Source organism: Strix aluco, chromosome 14 (genome assembly GCF_031877795.1).
Source record: "Strix aluco isolate bStrAlu1 chromosome 14, bStrAlu1.hap1, whole genome shotgun sequence".
Lineage (NCBI taxonomy): Eukaryota > Metazoa > Chordata > Aves > Strigiformes > Strigidae > Strix > Strix aluco.
The window spans coordinates 11,348,097-11,363,117 of NC_133944.1; the positions used below are offsets into that span (position 1 = coordinate 11,348,097).

At 37.4% G+C, this 15,021-nt stretch overlaps 1 protein-coding gene across 1 annotated transcript in view; it reads right to left on the reverse strand.

Annotated features, from left to right (window-relative positions):
* Window positions 1-7,288: 7,288 nt before the first annotated feature.
* CHST8 (carbohydrate sulfotransferase 8) overlaps window positions 7,289-15,021 on the reverse strand; it is a 189,588-nt gene continuing 181,855 nt past the window's right edge. Inside the window, exons 3-4 of the mRNA XM_074840157.1 lie at window positions 11,127-11,164; window positions 7,289-8,707 (exon numbers count right to left, since the gene is read on the reverse strand). Coding sequence (XP_074696258.1) covers window positions 7,559-8,707; window positions 11,127-11,164 — 1,187 coding nt within the window. The 3' untranslated portion in view covers window positions 7,289-7,558. The remainder of the gene's footprint in view (window positions 8,708-11,126; window positions 11,165-15,021) is intronic.

Genomic DNA, 15,021 nt, shown 5'->3' on the forward strand with positions numbered 1-15,021 from the left:
GTTAATTTAATTTTACATCAGTAACTGAAATGCTATGAAAACCACTAAAGATTATATCATTCTTGACTCTTCCTCCACACCAGTGATGGAGAAAGATAAGCGGAGTGGTTCTAGAGGGTCAGACCCAAACCAGTCAGATAACAGATAAATAGTAGGCCAAATTGCCCAGTTACCTGCCCTAAACATTGGCATACCTGACTACTACTAGGTGTAGGGGTGTTGTGAATGAATACTGTAGAAACAGGTTGACTATTTGACATTTTATAGAAACAGACAGCTAAAACTGTGCCCTGTGGTCTTCAGTGTATGTAGCTATATGTAGGCTGGCATCACCTTCATGTGACTTCTCTGTGGCTACATCGTGGTACTTAGAAAGGGTTATACTGACTGGATGCACCTTAAAACAAAGATAAAATAACTTTTACTTGTGATCTTAATGTACATTAGTCTGTATCTATGAATTTGAAGGTGAACTGTAGCCTGGAGCTTTCATTTCTTAGGAAAGAAGCCACCTCCACTAGTGTTTAATGGATTGGGACAAGCTCTTAGTGTGGTTGCCTTAGGCTGTTGCTTCCCATCCTGCTGCTCCCTCTGCCTGAACATAATCTTAACACCTTTTGCAGCTGGTGACATTGCTTATATTTGGATATTTTGAGAGGAAATTTCCTGTATTAAGTGAAAATAAATCTAGACAGGAATCCCAGATTGGGAAAATAACTGTGGAAAAGTTGGATTGTGAAAGCCTCTTCCATTTTTCATAGCTTGACAGCATAATTTTAAGCTCCAAGAAAAAATGATGACACTGCTAGAAAAGATCACTGAGTCCTATAAAGCTGAATGTGAAACATAGGGCCAGCACTACTGTAATAGCTGAATTTAAACAGAAGAATTCAAGTCTCATACAAGGTAGGTACATAATGGAAAACTTGACCTCTGCTGCAATTCTGTTAAATGTGTGTCTTCAGTTAAAAAAAGAAGTTGTTGGCAAAAATAGCAATAGATGGTAGAATTTGAAAGAGCTTATTAATGCAACTGGGTAAAAATCACTGTGGCACAAACTGACTGGAAAATCACACTTAATAGATCTGCGTACGTAGAACGTGTTATGAATGTATGCTCTTTGCTACATGCAAGTTAATTGTCCACTGAGTTGTGTGTGTGCATAGGACTTCCCAAAGTGTTATTTTTAAACTAAATATTTGGAGTTCTTCATTAAACTAGACCAGAAAATATTTTTACAGGGCTGAATGTTTCTATTAGACTAGTCATAAAGCAAACATTATTCTCTAGTATGAGTCACAACTGACTGTTATCAATTGCTTCATAATACCTTAACCAGATGGCTTGGTGGCAGTGAGCAAAGCTTTATCATGTCTCTCTTCCCCATTCTGTGTCAATATGTTCTATACTGTCTTGCCCTTACTGATCAAGTGATGCATTATGTATAATGCTTTCACATATTTCAGGATTAAATTGAAGTGTGGAACAGGTGAGTGCCTGCCATTCTTAAAACTTGAATCCACTGTGAGTCTAGCTGCATGTTTAATTCTGGACACCTCTATCTGAATGGGTAGTTCAGAGAAATTTTGGCAAAAGTAACTTAGCAGTGGTATCAGTTATCACGGGTATAGCTAATGTAACATCTCACTCTTGTACTTCAGTGCATTTTTACAGCAGTGTCATGCTGGAAGCCATTGGAGATGTTTGTTTACAGGCTTGTCTGCTAGGTTTCATTGATGAAAGCTAAGAAAATTGCTGGCCCTTCTTAAGCAGTAGCTGTTGTCTTGATGAAAATTACTTACATGTGTCTTGCCATACAAAGCTTGGGACATTTTCCATGTCATTGTTTAAGAGTGCACAGGTGCATGCTGAGGCTTTGAAGTCACCACAAATAACAATGCCAACGTGAAAATAATCCCTTGAAGCAGTATCAGCTCAAACAGACTGTGCTCTGCCTTGTCTCTCATGTTGTGCTCTGAAAACAAACTACTGCTACATGCAGATGCTGCTGTTCCAGTATCACTGAAATTAAAATGAACATATGAGGATGAGACTTGTACAGTTATGCTTCTCTTCCAAATGGTTGGCTGGACTATGCCCACCTCACTTGTTGTGGATAGAAAAAGAATGTCTGTCAACTCAGTGATTTAAAGCAACTCGTGTCAATAATAAAGCAATAATAATTAAGCAAAGCAACAGCAAGAAAAAAAACCCTTTTCAGTTTTTATCTGTTAATTCCAGATAATGTGGTACCATTTGAGTTGGCCTGCCTAATTAATTTGTATTACTGTACAAACAAACCAAGAACAAGTATTTAAAAAACAATTTGTATTTTTGATATTGCTTGTATTCATTTTACAGTTCATCTTTGTGCGATTATATTCCCTCCCGCCCCTGCATTTGTGAGTTCTTACATTAAAATCTTTCTGTTAATAGATACCTTAGTATGTGTAATGGTATTTACACAGATTTTTTTTTCTATGTACTTTATATACGTGTATAAGTAGATAATTATACATGGATTTGTGATAGGTGTGTTCGTGCTTCTGCTGTCAGCAATGGTGTTACCTAAATGGGAGAAGTAGTGCAAAGAAACTAAGGATTAAATTCATGTACTGTGTAGAGGATTAAATTCATGTACTGTGTAGTACATGCAGTCCATGTATGTGCATCTCTCTTACTCTGTGGATCACTGTCTCTTAAAAAAAAAAGGTGCTGTTTGATCATCCAAAGAGTGGACTTTCTCAGTAAGTTGCTGAAACGAGGCTGGGGGAGCAGGGGAATGGGACCACCAGAACTCAGTACCTACATTTTAAAAACTTTAAAAACTCTTTATTCAGTTATGATAAAGTTAAACTGTAAACCAATAAACCAAATTGTGGCGAAAAAGATGATCTCCTATCCTCAATCCATCTTCACTTTTGGTATTGTGCAATCTGATATGCTCAAATATTGGTGATTATTATGGAAGAAGTATTGGAACCCCATCATGCAAATTCTGAAAAGTTATGGCCATAAGGAGTTAAGAAAACTCACTTAAATATCTTGATTCTTTTCTATTTTTAGAGAAGTGAACCCCCATAAACTGACAGGACTGGTATGGGGTCAGCCGTAAATATCTGTTGTAGTTTTGAGGGGCTGCAAATCACCATCACTCAATTTGTGCACATTACAAGGATAACTTTTTAAGTACACAGAAGTCTCAAAGGAGATAACTTTATTCAGATCCTCATGAACTTCATGGACAGAGCATCCCAATGTCAAGTTCTTAAATTATCTCTTAATTAAAAAATGATTGCTGTTTTCAGTTTCAGGCTTTGCAAAGCCAAATAATAAACTGCATACTGCACTGTTCAGTGTGTTTCACTTGTCTGCGTTCTGGGCACGGTGACTGGTGAGCGTAGTTCTCATGCTGAACTACCTATGGAGTGACAGAACTGCAGCTGGCAGCTTGTCATGCCAGGACAGCAAAAGCTTGCTAACAAATTGGGCTTTGTTTAGATGATAGTCTTGCCTCTTAAAAATGCTCTCTTACTGATTTATTCAGGGAACACCTACTTAGTTTATACAATTCATTTTTGTATCTGAGTTAATCCCTTTTCCTTTTTCTACTATAGCCTTTAGACTGCTTTGAGGCGTAAGGTCTTAAGATTCTGATCTGTTGGTGTTCCAGTGCCTTCGTACCTCAACTTCTGCGATGCTGTAGTTGGCTCCTTGCCCCTCAGTTGTTCCTGTGAACATTCTACTCCTAACATGCTGGTCACTGAAATCCTAAAATGGGAAATACAGATTTTTAGAAGTCGTCAGTATATCAGGAGTAATGGAGAGCTGCCCCAGCTAGGTTCCAGTGAAGTATCTCCAGTACTGGAAGCAACCGAAGAAAGGATTTATGAAGCGGGGAGGCGGACCTGTTTAACCTCTGTGGGAAGGGAAGGTGCTGGGGCAGTTTGACTGCTGTCAGCACCTGAGCTATTTGTAGTTATTAATTCTAGGGTGGACAGAGTTCTAAGACAATAGGAGGTGTGAGTAGAGAGGTAGGGCAGAAAAGGATTAGGAATAAAAATGCTGAAAAATGTTAAGGTGAGACCTAGGAGTACAGTTCTGTGAACAGTAGTAACAAAATTCACCTCTTGCCTAAGATAGATCAAGAATTAAAGAGCCAATTGGATTGACAAAATTATTTAGGTTAATTAGAGCAGTGCAAGATGTTTACCTCGGCTGACCTCTGAGCTATGATGTTTGTCTGAAAATAGGAGGTATTTGTACAAAATCTTGAATTTCTGCTTTCCATATGAAATTGAATATAAATTTCCATAAGAAGAGAAGGATAAGGTATGAGGAAAAAAAATTCAGAATAAAGAACTCTGAAAGAAGTTCAATTGCATTATAAAAGATGAAAATGTCAGGATTTTTATATGTGGGTGGAAAAAAAGACAAAATAATGTAAAAGGAAATGAGCAGTCTGAAAACACCATCTAGTTAAAATTGTTGCTTTTTATTTAAACATTTTGATTGATATGAAAATATTAGTTTACTTGTCTGTGCCTTAGCTCTTTTCTGAGATAACACATCTCTTCTGGCTTTAAAATATAACTTTACAGATCTGATTTTTTTTTTTTTAAACCATTTCTTGCCTTGTTCCTACTAGTCAGTAGGGAGCAAGTGGTGGAAGTAATAAAGCCAAATCAATGCAACTAGCCAGTATTAAGTATGTTCAAGTATTTAGAAGGATACTTCTGTCTTTTCCTTGAGATAACAGATGCTACTGTGCCATATACAGCTTGTCATAAACATGCCAATCATTTATTTAGCAGTCTTTGTTGAAAGAATGCTTGTTACCTCAGACAAAATAAAACTCTGCCAAGGTCTTCATCTTCATTTGTCATTAAAAATTTTATTCTCCTGTCGTGAGCTTTTACTGGAGTAGTAAAGGTTTTTAATTAAAATAGGTTTTGGGGGGGTAGTGGTAGAACAAGCACCAGTTTGATACAATCAGAAGTGCAATTTTGCTGGCATTTTTTTCCACTCATACAGTGAACACTTTACTGATGTGTAACTGTACCAACAAAGTCTTTCAGATGTAAATGTGACCTTGTGGCTCTATCAGTTTTTGTGTATGTGTAGATTAAGCTGAAAAAGAACTGAGGTGAGGGAGGAGGAGGAAGGAGAAAGTCAGGTCGTCGATGTGAATCTAGCTGGAGGATTAAGTTCTTTAATCTTTCCCTTAGAGAACTCTAAAACTTGCAGAGGTCTGAATACAAATGATATCTAGCTTTACTCTGGTCACATCACAGAGCTAACCTATGAGTCTGCATATTCTCTTCTGCTGTAATGGTGCTGCAGTAAGGTGAACTGAGATTCTTGTCTCAGTGGAAGTTCACCTGGTGACTTGAATGAGTTCAGCCCCAGTCTGCAGGAGCTGTAATAACACACTGTGCTCTGGTACACTGACCTGCTTGCAAGATCAGACCCTGAAATAGAAGCTCTGGGGGCTCCAATATCTATTATATCCTTTCTTTGTGTTGGTGACTATTTGGGATTTCCATAACTACAGGCAAATCAATTGCATCAATTAGAGTACTGTCACTTCTTGGAGCACTTAATATCATTAAATGCTAAGGATGGTGTTACTCAAATTCCTAGTGGTGGTCTTGTCGGTGCCTCCTCCCCCCCTCCCCCGATAAATCCCACCACTATCAGAATCAATGTTCTCCACTCTCTGTACTTGGAAATGATTAATGTGCCTTCTTTTCCTCTGGGTGCTCCTGAGTATGACCTGTTGAGTGAGGTTACCTGCCATACTTACCTGTTGGCAAAGCAGCCCAGGGGAATAGCCCCCAGCCTGTTACAGCTGATGTGAGCTGACCTAGCAGAAAAATTACTTCAAGTTAAAAGGCTGTTCCCTAGTCGTGTGAGCAGATCAACAAGTATCTGAGGGTGTGGAAAGGTGTGGTAGGTGGTTAGCTGCAGCAGCAAGGCAGTGATGATGTGCTTGTGCAGACCAGGAATGGTAATTGGTTTCATGGAACAATGTAAGTTCCACATTACCTTTCTAATGCAAACAATCTTTCTCTGAACAAAAAATGAAAGTCTGATGTCAGACATCATGTGTGAAGTATTTGGCAGTAAATCTTTCCATACAAGGTATTTTAAAACAATTTTTTTCCCTATTAAAATAAATAAAAAACCACAAGAAATATATTGGATGTTTCTGGGGAAACTGTGATGCCATTACTTGTGATGCTTGAAACTGTCTGTATGAGGATCTGAACCTTGTAAATGTGAAACTGCTTGAAACAAGTGTTTCTTCTTGGGTGTTTGTACATTTCCACCACAACTGGCACTGTACAATTCTTGATTGTGAAATACAAACTCTAGAAATTACTGGGGAGTTCAAGTTTGGCATTGTGGTAGAGTTTGAGACCTGTTCCAATATGGCAAATTTAAATGGCATCATTTCAAGTGGTTAAATGACATGTGAACAAGGATACTGTATACAGAATTAGTGTGAAGATTTAGAAAACCAGTGGAAGGTCAAGTATTTGATTCTCATAAGTTATTTCTGCTAGAGATGAAAGCAAGCCTTCTCTTAAGTATAGTAAATGAACAACTGATCTAAAGCACCTGGAATATTTTTGTGTGTTAAATCAGATCTAATTGTTACTGAAATAAACAAGTGCAAATTGTTTGCAGCAATGAAAAGAACTACCCTGATGGGCAGGAAGTTGCGTTTATTCTTGCTTGTTATTGTGAAGGAAAGATTTGATATTCCTGGTGACTATGAAGATTAAACCAGAGATTTATGTTAATGCAAAGGATTAAAAGAATCTTAATAACATTTATAAAGATGCAAATGTTCTCCTGCATTTTATCTTTTTGCAGATGAATGTGCCATAAGGGAAATATTGAAGGGGGAGAACACATCCTTACTCCTGAGTTGCAACATCTGGTTTAATACTGCACTCACATGGTCATTAAGTATTAGTTGTTTTCACCAGTGTGTTTTTGAACAGTGTAAGTGTGAGAGACTTTTTCTCTCTAACTTATGAATATCAGGAAATAGCAATCTGTGATCAACGTCATACTGTCTGGTTAGTGTATGTCTTCACATGTTGCAGATTTCGAGGAACTGTAAATAGTATTTTTTTTTTCTTCCTACTCTGTCACTTTCTCACTTATTTTCTAAATAGTGAAGAGCTTGAAATACTGGCTCAACTGTAGAGTTGTCAGCCGTGTTTTCCCAGTTTCAAACTGTTCTCGCAGTCCAAACACAGGTCACACCAGCATGGAAAATCATGTGCTTTATTTGGGAGCCCTGACATATTATACATATATGTACATACACTTCATATGGAGAAATTATAGAAAAAATATGATTTGAAAAAGGAGGCAATTAAGGTGAAGGTGTAAACATCACTAGCCATTTGTGTTCTGTTTTGGGTTTTTTCCTGCTCTTCAACCAATTGTTTGCTAACAGACAAGTATATATAAACAGAAGCCACCTGGATTTGTTATGCAATTCAACTGATATGACACTGAAAATGTCCCAGCTCTCAAATCAATATAAATCCTCAAAAGGTTTTGAGTAGTTAAACATCAAGTAATCCATATAGTAAAAGTCATAGCTTCGTTGTCGTTGCGAAGGAGAAAGCTGTGCAAAATACTGTTGTGTAATTTTAGTGGTAGTTCTTTCTTCATTGGAGTGCCTATCTTTAAACTTGGGGAAAGTTAAATTTTGTGGAGCACCAATTAAGTGCAAGAAGAAGTTTGCATCTTCTTCCATACTTTCAAATTTCCCAACAAAGTCGTAGTCTATTAAACATGGGCTGCAAAGCCTATTGACGTGATCCCAGTGGATATCCATACCTACTGGCCTGTGTACATCCAGGAGATACTGAATGAACTCTTTAAATTTGACTCCAGAGCCTGTCCTTAATGCTTCTTTGGTGGCATTGACACGGTATCTGGAAATGATGGCTTTTCCAAAAACCGGGTGGTAGTAGTTGTTTGGATGTTCAAACTTGTCCCGAAATGCAGATACCAGCTTTTCGAAAGGTTCACGAATAAAAAGCATCTTTGTGTAAGTGTTGAGCCTATGATAAATTCCTTTGTGATCAAACCCATCCAGTCTTTTTAAATAGTTTCCATAGTGCACTGTGTTGTGCTGTATATCTTTTGTGGAAGAAGCCAGGCCGTTAAGAACCATGAGCACCCGTTTCCAGTTCGAGCAGCCGGCTTTTGGCACTTCACAGTATAAAACTCTGTATTTATCTTCTACAAATATTCTAGAAACATGATAAGGAGTGATTATTCTTCTATTATTACTCTTGTATTTAGAACAAGTTTCCCTCATAATCTGCTTTCTTTCTCTTTGGATCTGATAGAGACTTTTCCACTTGTTGTTGTTTCTATCTTCAGATTTAAGTGTGGGCAGGTTGAGAATGGAGCTGTTCATGGAAATTAGAATTGGGCTCTTTTTAATTATAAATCTCCTCCTCCGTTTATGGAGCCTGATGGAATTAATTTCTTCACCTTTCAGTTGATCTTTCATTGCAAACATTATGCTGCTTTGCCTTCTGTCTGTGCTTTGAAGTTTAGTGGGCACATTTTCAGATAGGTGTAATGAATCACTCTGCTTTACCGTTGCTACTCCGTCTGCAGTATTTTTTCTTAATCTTCTATCCTGGTTGTTGCTGGAAACACAGTCCTGATGGGAAAAATAGATCAAAGAGGTTAGTAAATGAGAGAGTGTTTGTCACTATTAATAGCTTGTACAACTTAATGTGGATCTTTCATACACTCTGAGTTCAGCAGAATTGTGCAACGAAATGCATCGCTGCAAGTCCTCAGTACTGTGCCTGTGTCGTGGTACGTACTTTTCTCTCATCGTCATCTTCTGTGCTTACATAAAATTGAAAGACTGAGATGAGCCTGAACTGGCAAATTCCAGTTCAGACTTGGATTTAACTCTATTTTAGGTGGTGCTTGTACCCAGACTTTGATAGATACTTTTGTTTTAGATATGTTGTGTTTGAAATTTCCACAGAAGGTATCCAAGTATTTTTGAGGACTTAATTACTCCAGGCTGCCTGTTGTCACACAAATCTGTTTTTCCCCTGTCCCTCTTTCAGTAGCTTACCTTTGCAGTGAGGACAGTTGTGCACAGAGTGAAGCCTGACAGGGAAGGAAGGTTTATAGTGTTTGTAAAGTAGAGTGAAGATGTAGAGGGAGCAAGAGTGGGAAGAGGGAAGTAGAAAGGACTGCAGGGAGAACATGGAAGCTTTGCAGCAAAGAAGTGGATTTGGTGAGAGCAGCATGAATAGAGACCCCAAAGGGAGGCTTGGGTGAGGTGAGCCTGGGACCAAAGCAACTGAGACTTGATGAGAAGCAGTAAGGGGTGGGAATGAAGCTGTGGCTGGGACTAGGCAAGTGAAAACAGAGTAAGCAAAGCATGTCTATGGATAAGGTGTGTATGGGAACTGCTCTTTTTTCATTAGGTGGATCTCACTGGTTAATACTTTTGGCATGCAGTGCAGATGTGCTCCATTACTTCCTACTTCTCAAAGCACCTGAATGAAATCCCTGTCTACATGTCTATGACTCAAAGACTAAAATTATGTTCTGGACACTGTTTAACTACATGTCATCCCTGTTTTGAGAACTCACCTGGGAGGTGAGTGGCATATGAACCGCTAGGGAGTATTTCAACAGAGGAAGCAGATGTAGTTGCAGAATGTTTATTTAGAGGTTTTATAAATTGTACCTTTCTGACTTTCAGTCTTTATTTGCTCCCTAATAGTATTTAAAAATGTCTTCAAAAATAAGATGCTGGATGAATTTTAAGGTGTACAGTATGGGGATTAGTAAGGTCATGGTCTTTCAAGGTGCCAGATTAAATCTTAATTGTAATAGTGATTTTACAAGTCTCCTTCTGTTGACTGAAAAATGTGATACTATAGGTATCTTAACAAACTTGTGCTGTCGTGGAGGTTTTATCTTGCCACATCCTCCTTTAAGGTCTCCAAAAAGAGACTCAGTAATCATTACAAGAAGCATTGGTGACAAAAGAAGAAAAAAAATCAAATCATATTATTTTGTAGGTGACTTGTTTCAATTATTACACAAAACTCAAACAGAACACATCAGTATTAATTACAATTTTTAGAGTACTATGCAAGTTGTTGCAGAACTTAGGCTTCTAAAATGTTTTGCTGGCTGTTCTGGTAGTGGAGGTGGTATATGATGTGCAGACTGGGAAACCACTCATAATTTGTCATGCAAGGCACTATGTATTCAGTTGTTGGGAGTGATTGTTGTACTCTGCTCTTCAGAGGTTGTTTCCGGTAGTCAAAGGTGTATTAAAGTTATTGTCTGTGTAAAATATCGGATGTATTTCTAAATATTACCCTTTACAGCATGGCTGAGCTTCAATCTTATTTATCCATGATGTGGCTGATATTTCAAGGTTATCAAATTCAGGCTTCTTAGATATTTGCACCTTTAATGATGACAATGATGATGAACCTACACTTTTTGAAACTCAAATGCCATGATATGAATGTCTTCTGTCAGTGTAACTCTTCATCCAGAAGGTCAAGCTGGAGCTGTAGAGATGGAGTGATGTCAATCACATCACACTGATTTCACCAGGCAATGGCATTTGGGTAACAGCTGGCAGCTGCAGTTGTTCCTTTGCATATCTTGCACTCGCCTTTTAACTATGAAATAGTGACAGCCCACCGCGGCCATTCACTGCTGCTGTGAGTGTGCTAACAGCCACTAGATGGAGGAATTTCACCAGTATTTTTTTTTTTTCAGCCTATTTTTAAGTATCTCTCAAGACATTCATCTGATCAGTACGATTTCATACAGAATATTAATATATGCAAATTTTACAGTATCTTTTAGCAATATCCAGTCTAGGAAAAAGCTCATAAAACTAAAGTTGCATAGCTTATCGAATTCATATTGTAAAAGGAAAATTTGCACTTCATGGAAAAGCTTTGATGCATCTTTCCTTTTCAGTGCTTCATCTCCAGTCTAGTGGCCTTATCTGAGCCATCACTATCTGTACGCCATACTTGGAATATGGGTACAATTTTCCTTATGTACTTCTGAAAACTTACTTTTTTTTGTTGCTGGAATCCCATGTTATATTTTATCCCTAAACAAAGAAAGAAATTAAAGTCATTATTTAGTAAAAATAAAAACATTAGTTTCATTTTTGTTGGACTGATAACAGTGTGTCCTCTCAGTAACTAAAAGGAAAACAAGAACAAGTTCTATTAATGCAATGATAACTAGACCAATGATGAATCGTAATTAGTGTATATTTTATAATAAGAAAACCTCTTGGAAGGCCTCTTTACTTGTAGATATCATAACAATTGTGAAATGGAGTGAATATCTTTACCTCCCTTTTACAGATGGGAAAACTGAGATGGAGAAAAGTGATGATTTAACCTCAGCTAAAAGGCCAGTAGCAGAACGAGAAGCAGCTGAAATCTGTGATCACAGGTTAGAGCTCTAAAAAAAGGCTGTTCTTTGTGTGTATTTACCTAAAGTTCTGTGGATTCCCCCCCCCCCCCCCCCAACTTTGGCTAGTATGGTACTTAATCATTGTAATAGCTTTCACTGAGTCCTGTCCTTTGCTGTAAAGCCACAGCACCACACAGTGGACTTATACATAGGTCAGGTAATGTTTGTAGAGTTTTGGAGAGCCACAACAACACAGAATTGTGTTTTGCCAAATCTTCTGGCTTCTACAGTGTTGTCTGCCTGAAAATACTATAATGAAGATGTGAAAATCCTGGAAGGCAGCTTTAGCAGATGCGTAGGATCTCTTTACTGTTCCTAATCTCCGTTAAGTATAAGTTAATAATACAGGAATGTATAATGGAAAAAAAAATTTTAATTATGAAATTAGTTTGGGGCTTTTCAACTTGGAAAACTGCTAATAGTCACTGTTACTGTTGCTTGAGAACTTCAGTTGCTTGAAGACTTCAGTTTAATAAGTCTGCATTATGAATCCACAGGTGTTTGGACAAGGACAATTACAGGTAAATGTATTGCAAAGCATTATAAATAAAAGCATCACTGGGGTAGCTCAGTCCCATCAGATTAATTTTCATGGTACTATGAAAGCTCTCAGAAACACTGTGCATGGATACTTCACGTTGTACCTTATTGCTGTTAAAGCAGCAAGTCCAATTTACATGATCAATTGTGTGTTTTGGTTTTGTTTTTTAAATCAGATCTACAAACTAGTGTTTGTAGTAGAGTCTGAGTAAAATTGCTATGGTTATTTCTATGCTGTTAGAGCTCATCAAACAGTACTCATTACTCTTCTGGCTCATGTTTGAGCTTTAATTCCACTGCAGCAATTTGTTAGCAATAAACTCAAGTTAAGGTGGATGGGGATATTGTGATTCTGTGCCTATGAAAAGCAAAGGGCATATTATTTTTACTCCATCAAAAATAAGTTCCAGACATGTTCTAGAAGGAGTCTTAAGCCTTTTCATAGCTGCTTCTCAAAAATGTTTAGCTGCAAAATAAAGTCAGAAGGTATATTATAAACAGAGCTAATCTATAACATCCTTGTGCGGGTTCTAGAGGATTAAAACTCATTCTGTTGCTCCAGGCTTTAGGAGATATTATTGAGCTATCGTCCAGTTCTTGATGTGATCAGTTAAAGAACTGCATTTATGATACTGCTGTGTACTATGTTGGAGCAATGAGGGTATGGAAACTGCTGTCCAAAAAGAACAGCAAAAACTGAGCACCAGAACTTTGAAAGAATTGATATTAGAGTATGGGTGATCTGTTTAAACCATGAAAACGTTCTATTTGTCAGCAGATGTAACCACTTCTTTTTTGCTAACCCTAAAGGTGTAACTTTAAGCCACTTGAGGTAGATTTGCATCGGCTGCTTGGCCTCCTCCATTTTAAGGCATCATTAATACAGTTGATTGGAGTAGTTGTTTAACTTCTACTTTAGGCTTTCTTGTAGCAGAGCTTGAAATAGAATACGATTTTCCTTATAAACTCAGAATATTGTTGGGCTATTGCTTCTTTTATAGACATAAATCATGTGTCAGGTACAGTTTTGAAAATTTAATGCAGGTAAGAAATTTAGTCTGGTGGTGTGGATTCGTCAATTCTACTCACTTTCTGTGGATGTCTTTTGGTTTCTTGTGTATGTGTAATATAATGCACTTAGTAATTCTGATAATAATGTTATTACAGACAATAGTCACCATTAGGTTCATTACCAATTTTTTCCTCTCAAGTATTTAATTTTTGGTCTTTCTTTAAACTGGATTGAGTGGTGTTAAGTCACGCCTTGTCCACTGTCGTGGATCTTGGAGATTTACTTTGGCTGTTAATACTGCGAACGTGCACAGGAGAGAATTTACATATTTAAATATTTCTCCTGCTGTGAACTAGTTATGCATACCAGTGTAAGAGAGGAGAATGGTTGTGCAACCCTCCCCAAAAGATCAGATCATACAATGTCTACAAATCCACTCCCTTTCTGAAAGCATTTTTAGCTTTTCACAGTTAAAATTTTAAATAGGTGAGAAAAGACTTGGTCTCCTATTGGAAAACTGAGCATTTATTTTGGACAAAATCAGATGCAGAAAATATGAGAACGTTTGCTGTGTCCAAATTGTAACATAAAAGTTACGGTTAGTTTTTTTTTCTCCCCGTTTGTTTAGTTGTGGTCACTTGTCCTGACTTCAATGAGAGCAGTGATAGCTTGTAGCAAAACCACACACTTTGTGTAATTACCTGTTAAAGTTGGTAGGTATCTGCCATGAATAATAATTATTTAAAAAACCCCACAAAAATGCAAAAAGCAGGTATGAGGTCTATCTTTTTCTGTGGTTAATTATGTTTTTGTAGTAGTGTTTCATAAAGGTAACTTGAGAGATTAATGCTTTGCACTGATACGGTGTGCTTTAAAAAATTAAATGCTAGCAGGGGATGACTAACTGTTTAAAAAAAAAAAATGATTTTTCATTTACTGGCTTTAAGATGTAATCAGAACAACAATTCATGTTTAATGTAAATGTTTGGTGAAGCACTTGCCAATCTCTTCAATGTTTTCTGAATTTATGACTTCTAAAGTTGGCTTCTTTTAGCTGTCTTTTCTCATGATACAGTCTGTCACTTCAGATTTAAAGCTACATGGCAAAAAACCTCTGAAGTGCAGTGAACTCGGGAAATTATATTGCACAGATCTACTATACTAATCAAAGTCTAAATTTAATGTTATGCTACATCTTTACTATCCGTGTTATTTACCAGCTCTCAGATGTTATTGCCAAAACAGTAGGTGTTTTGGCTTTTGGGTTTTTTTTTCCATAAATTAAACCACTGGTGTCTCTCGCACCCAGGCAAAGTTAGTGATCATTAAATGTTTGGTGCCAGACATGACGGTGACCAACATCTCACTAGTGCTCAAACAGAGAGAGAATAGCTGGGAGACAGAATCATTCTATCAATTGTACATTGTTTATGTCAGTTTTCATGGTGTTCTTTTCTCTTCCCTTTGTGGAACTGTGATTTTTTCCAGATCTGAGCTTGGCCTATGTTTTATGTCTGCTTTTGTTGTCTTTCATGAAATACGAGCCTTGTGCTTCATCCAGTACTACCATATAGTCAAACCCATTGTGAGCTTTTCTTTTTTTTTTTTTAACAATGCTACTGGCAACACAATAAAATGGCCTTCATCTTCCCTATGTAATATTATATAGCTTTGTCGCTCTGCCTTCTCCTCTATCTCTGCTTCAAGACCTAATTTTGGTTTGCCTCGGGTGTTTTCCTCTGTTCTGAGACTACACTACAGCTGAAATATTTTTTAATAAAAATGATAACTTCAAGTCTGCATCTGTGACTCCATCCCTTAATGGGCTTCTGTGAGCAGTGTATACTTGTTTGCTTCATCCTAACTGATTTGTGAAATATACTCTGGAACGGCTGTTACTGTCATTGCATGAACATCTGCATCAAGTGTCC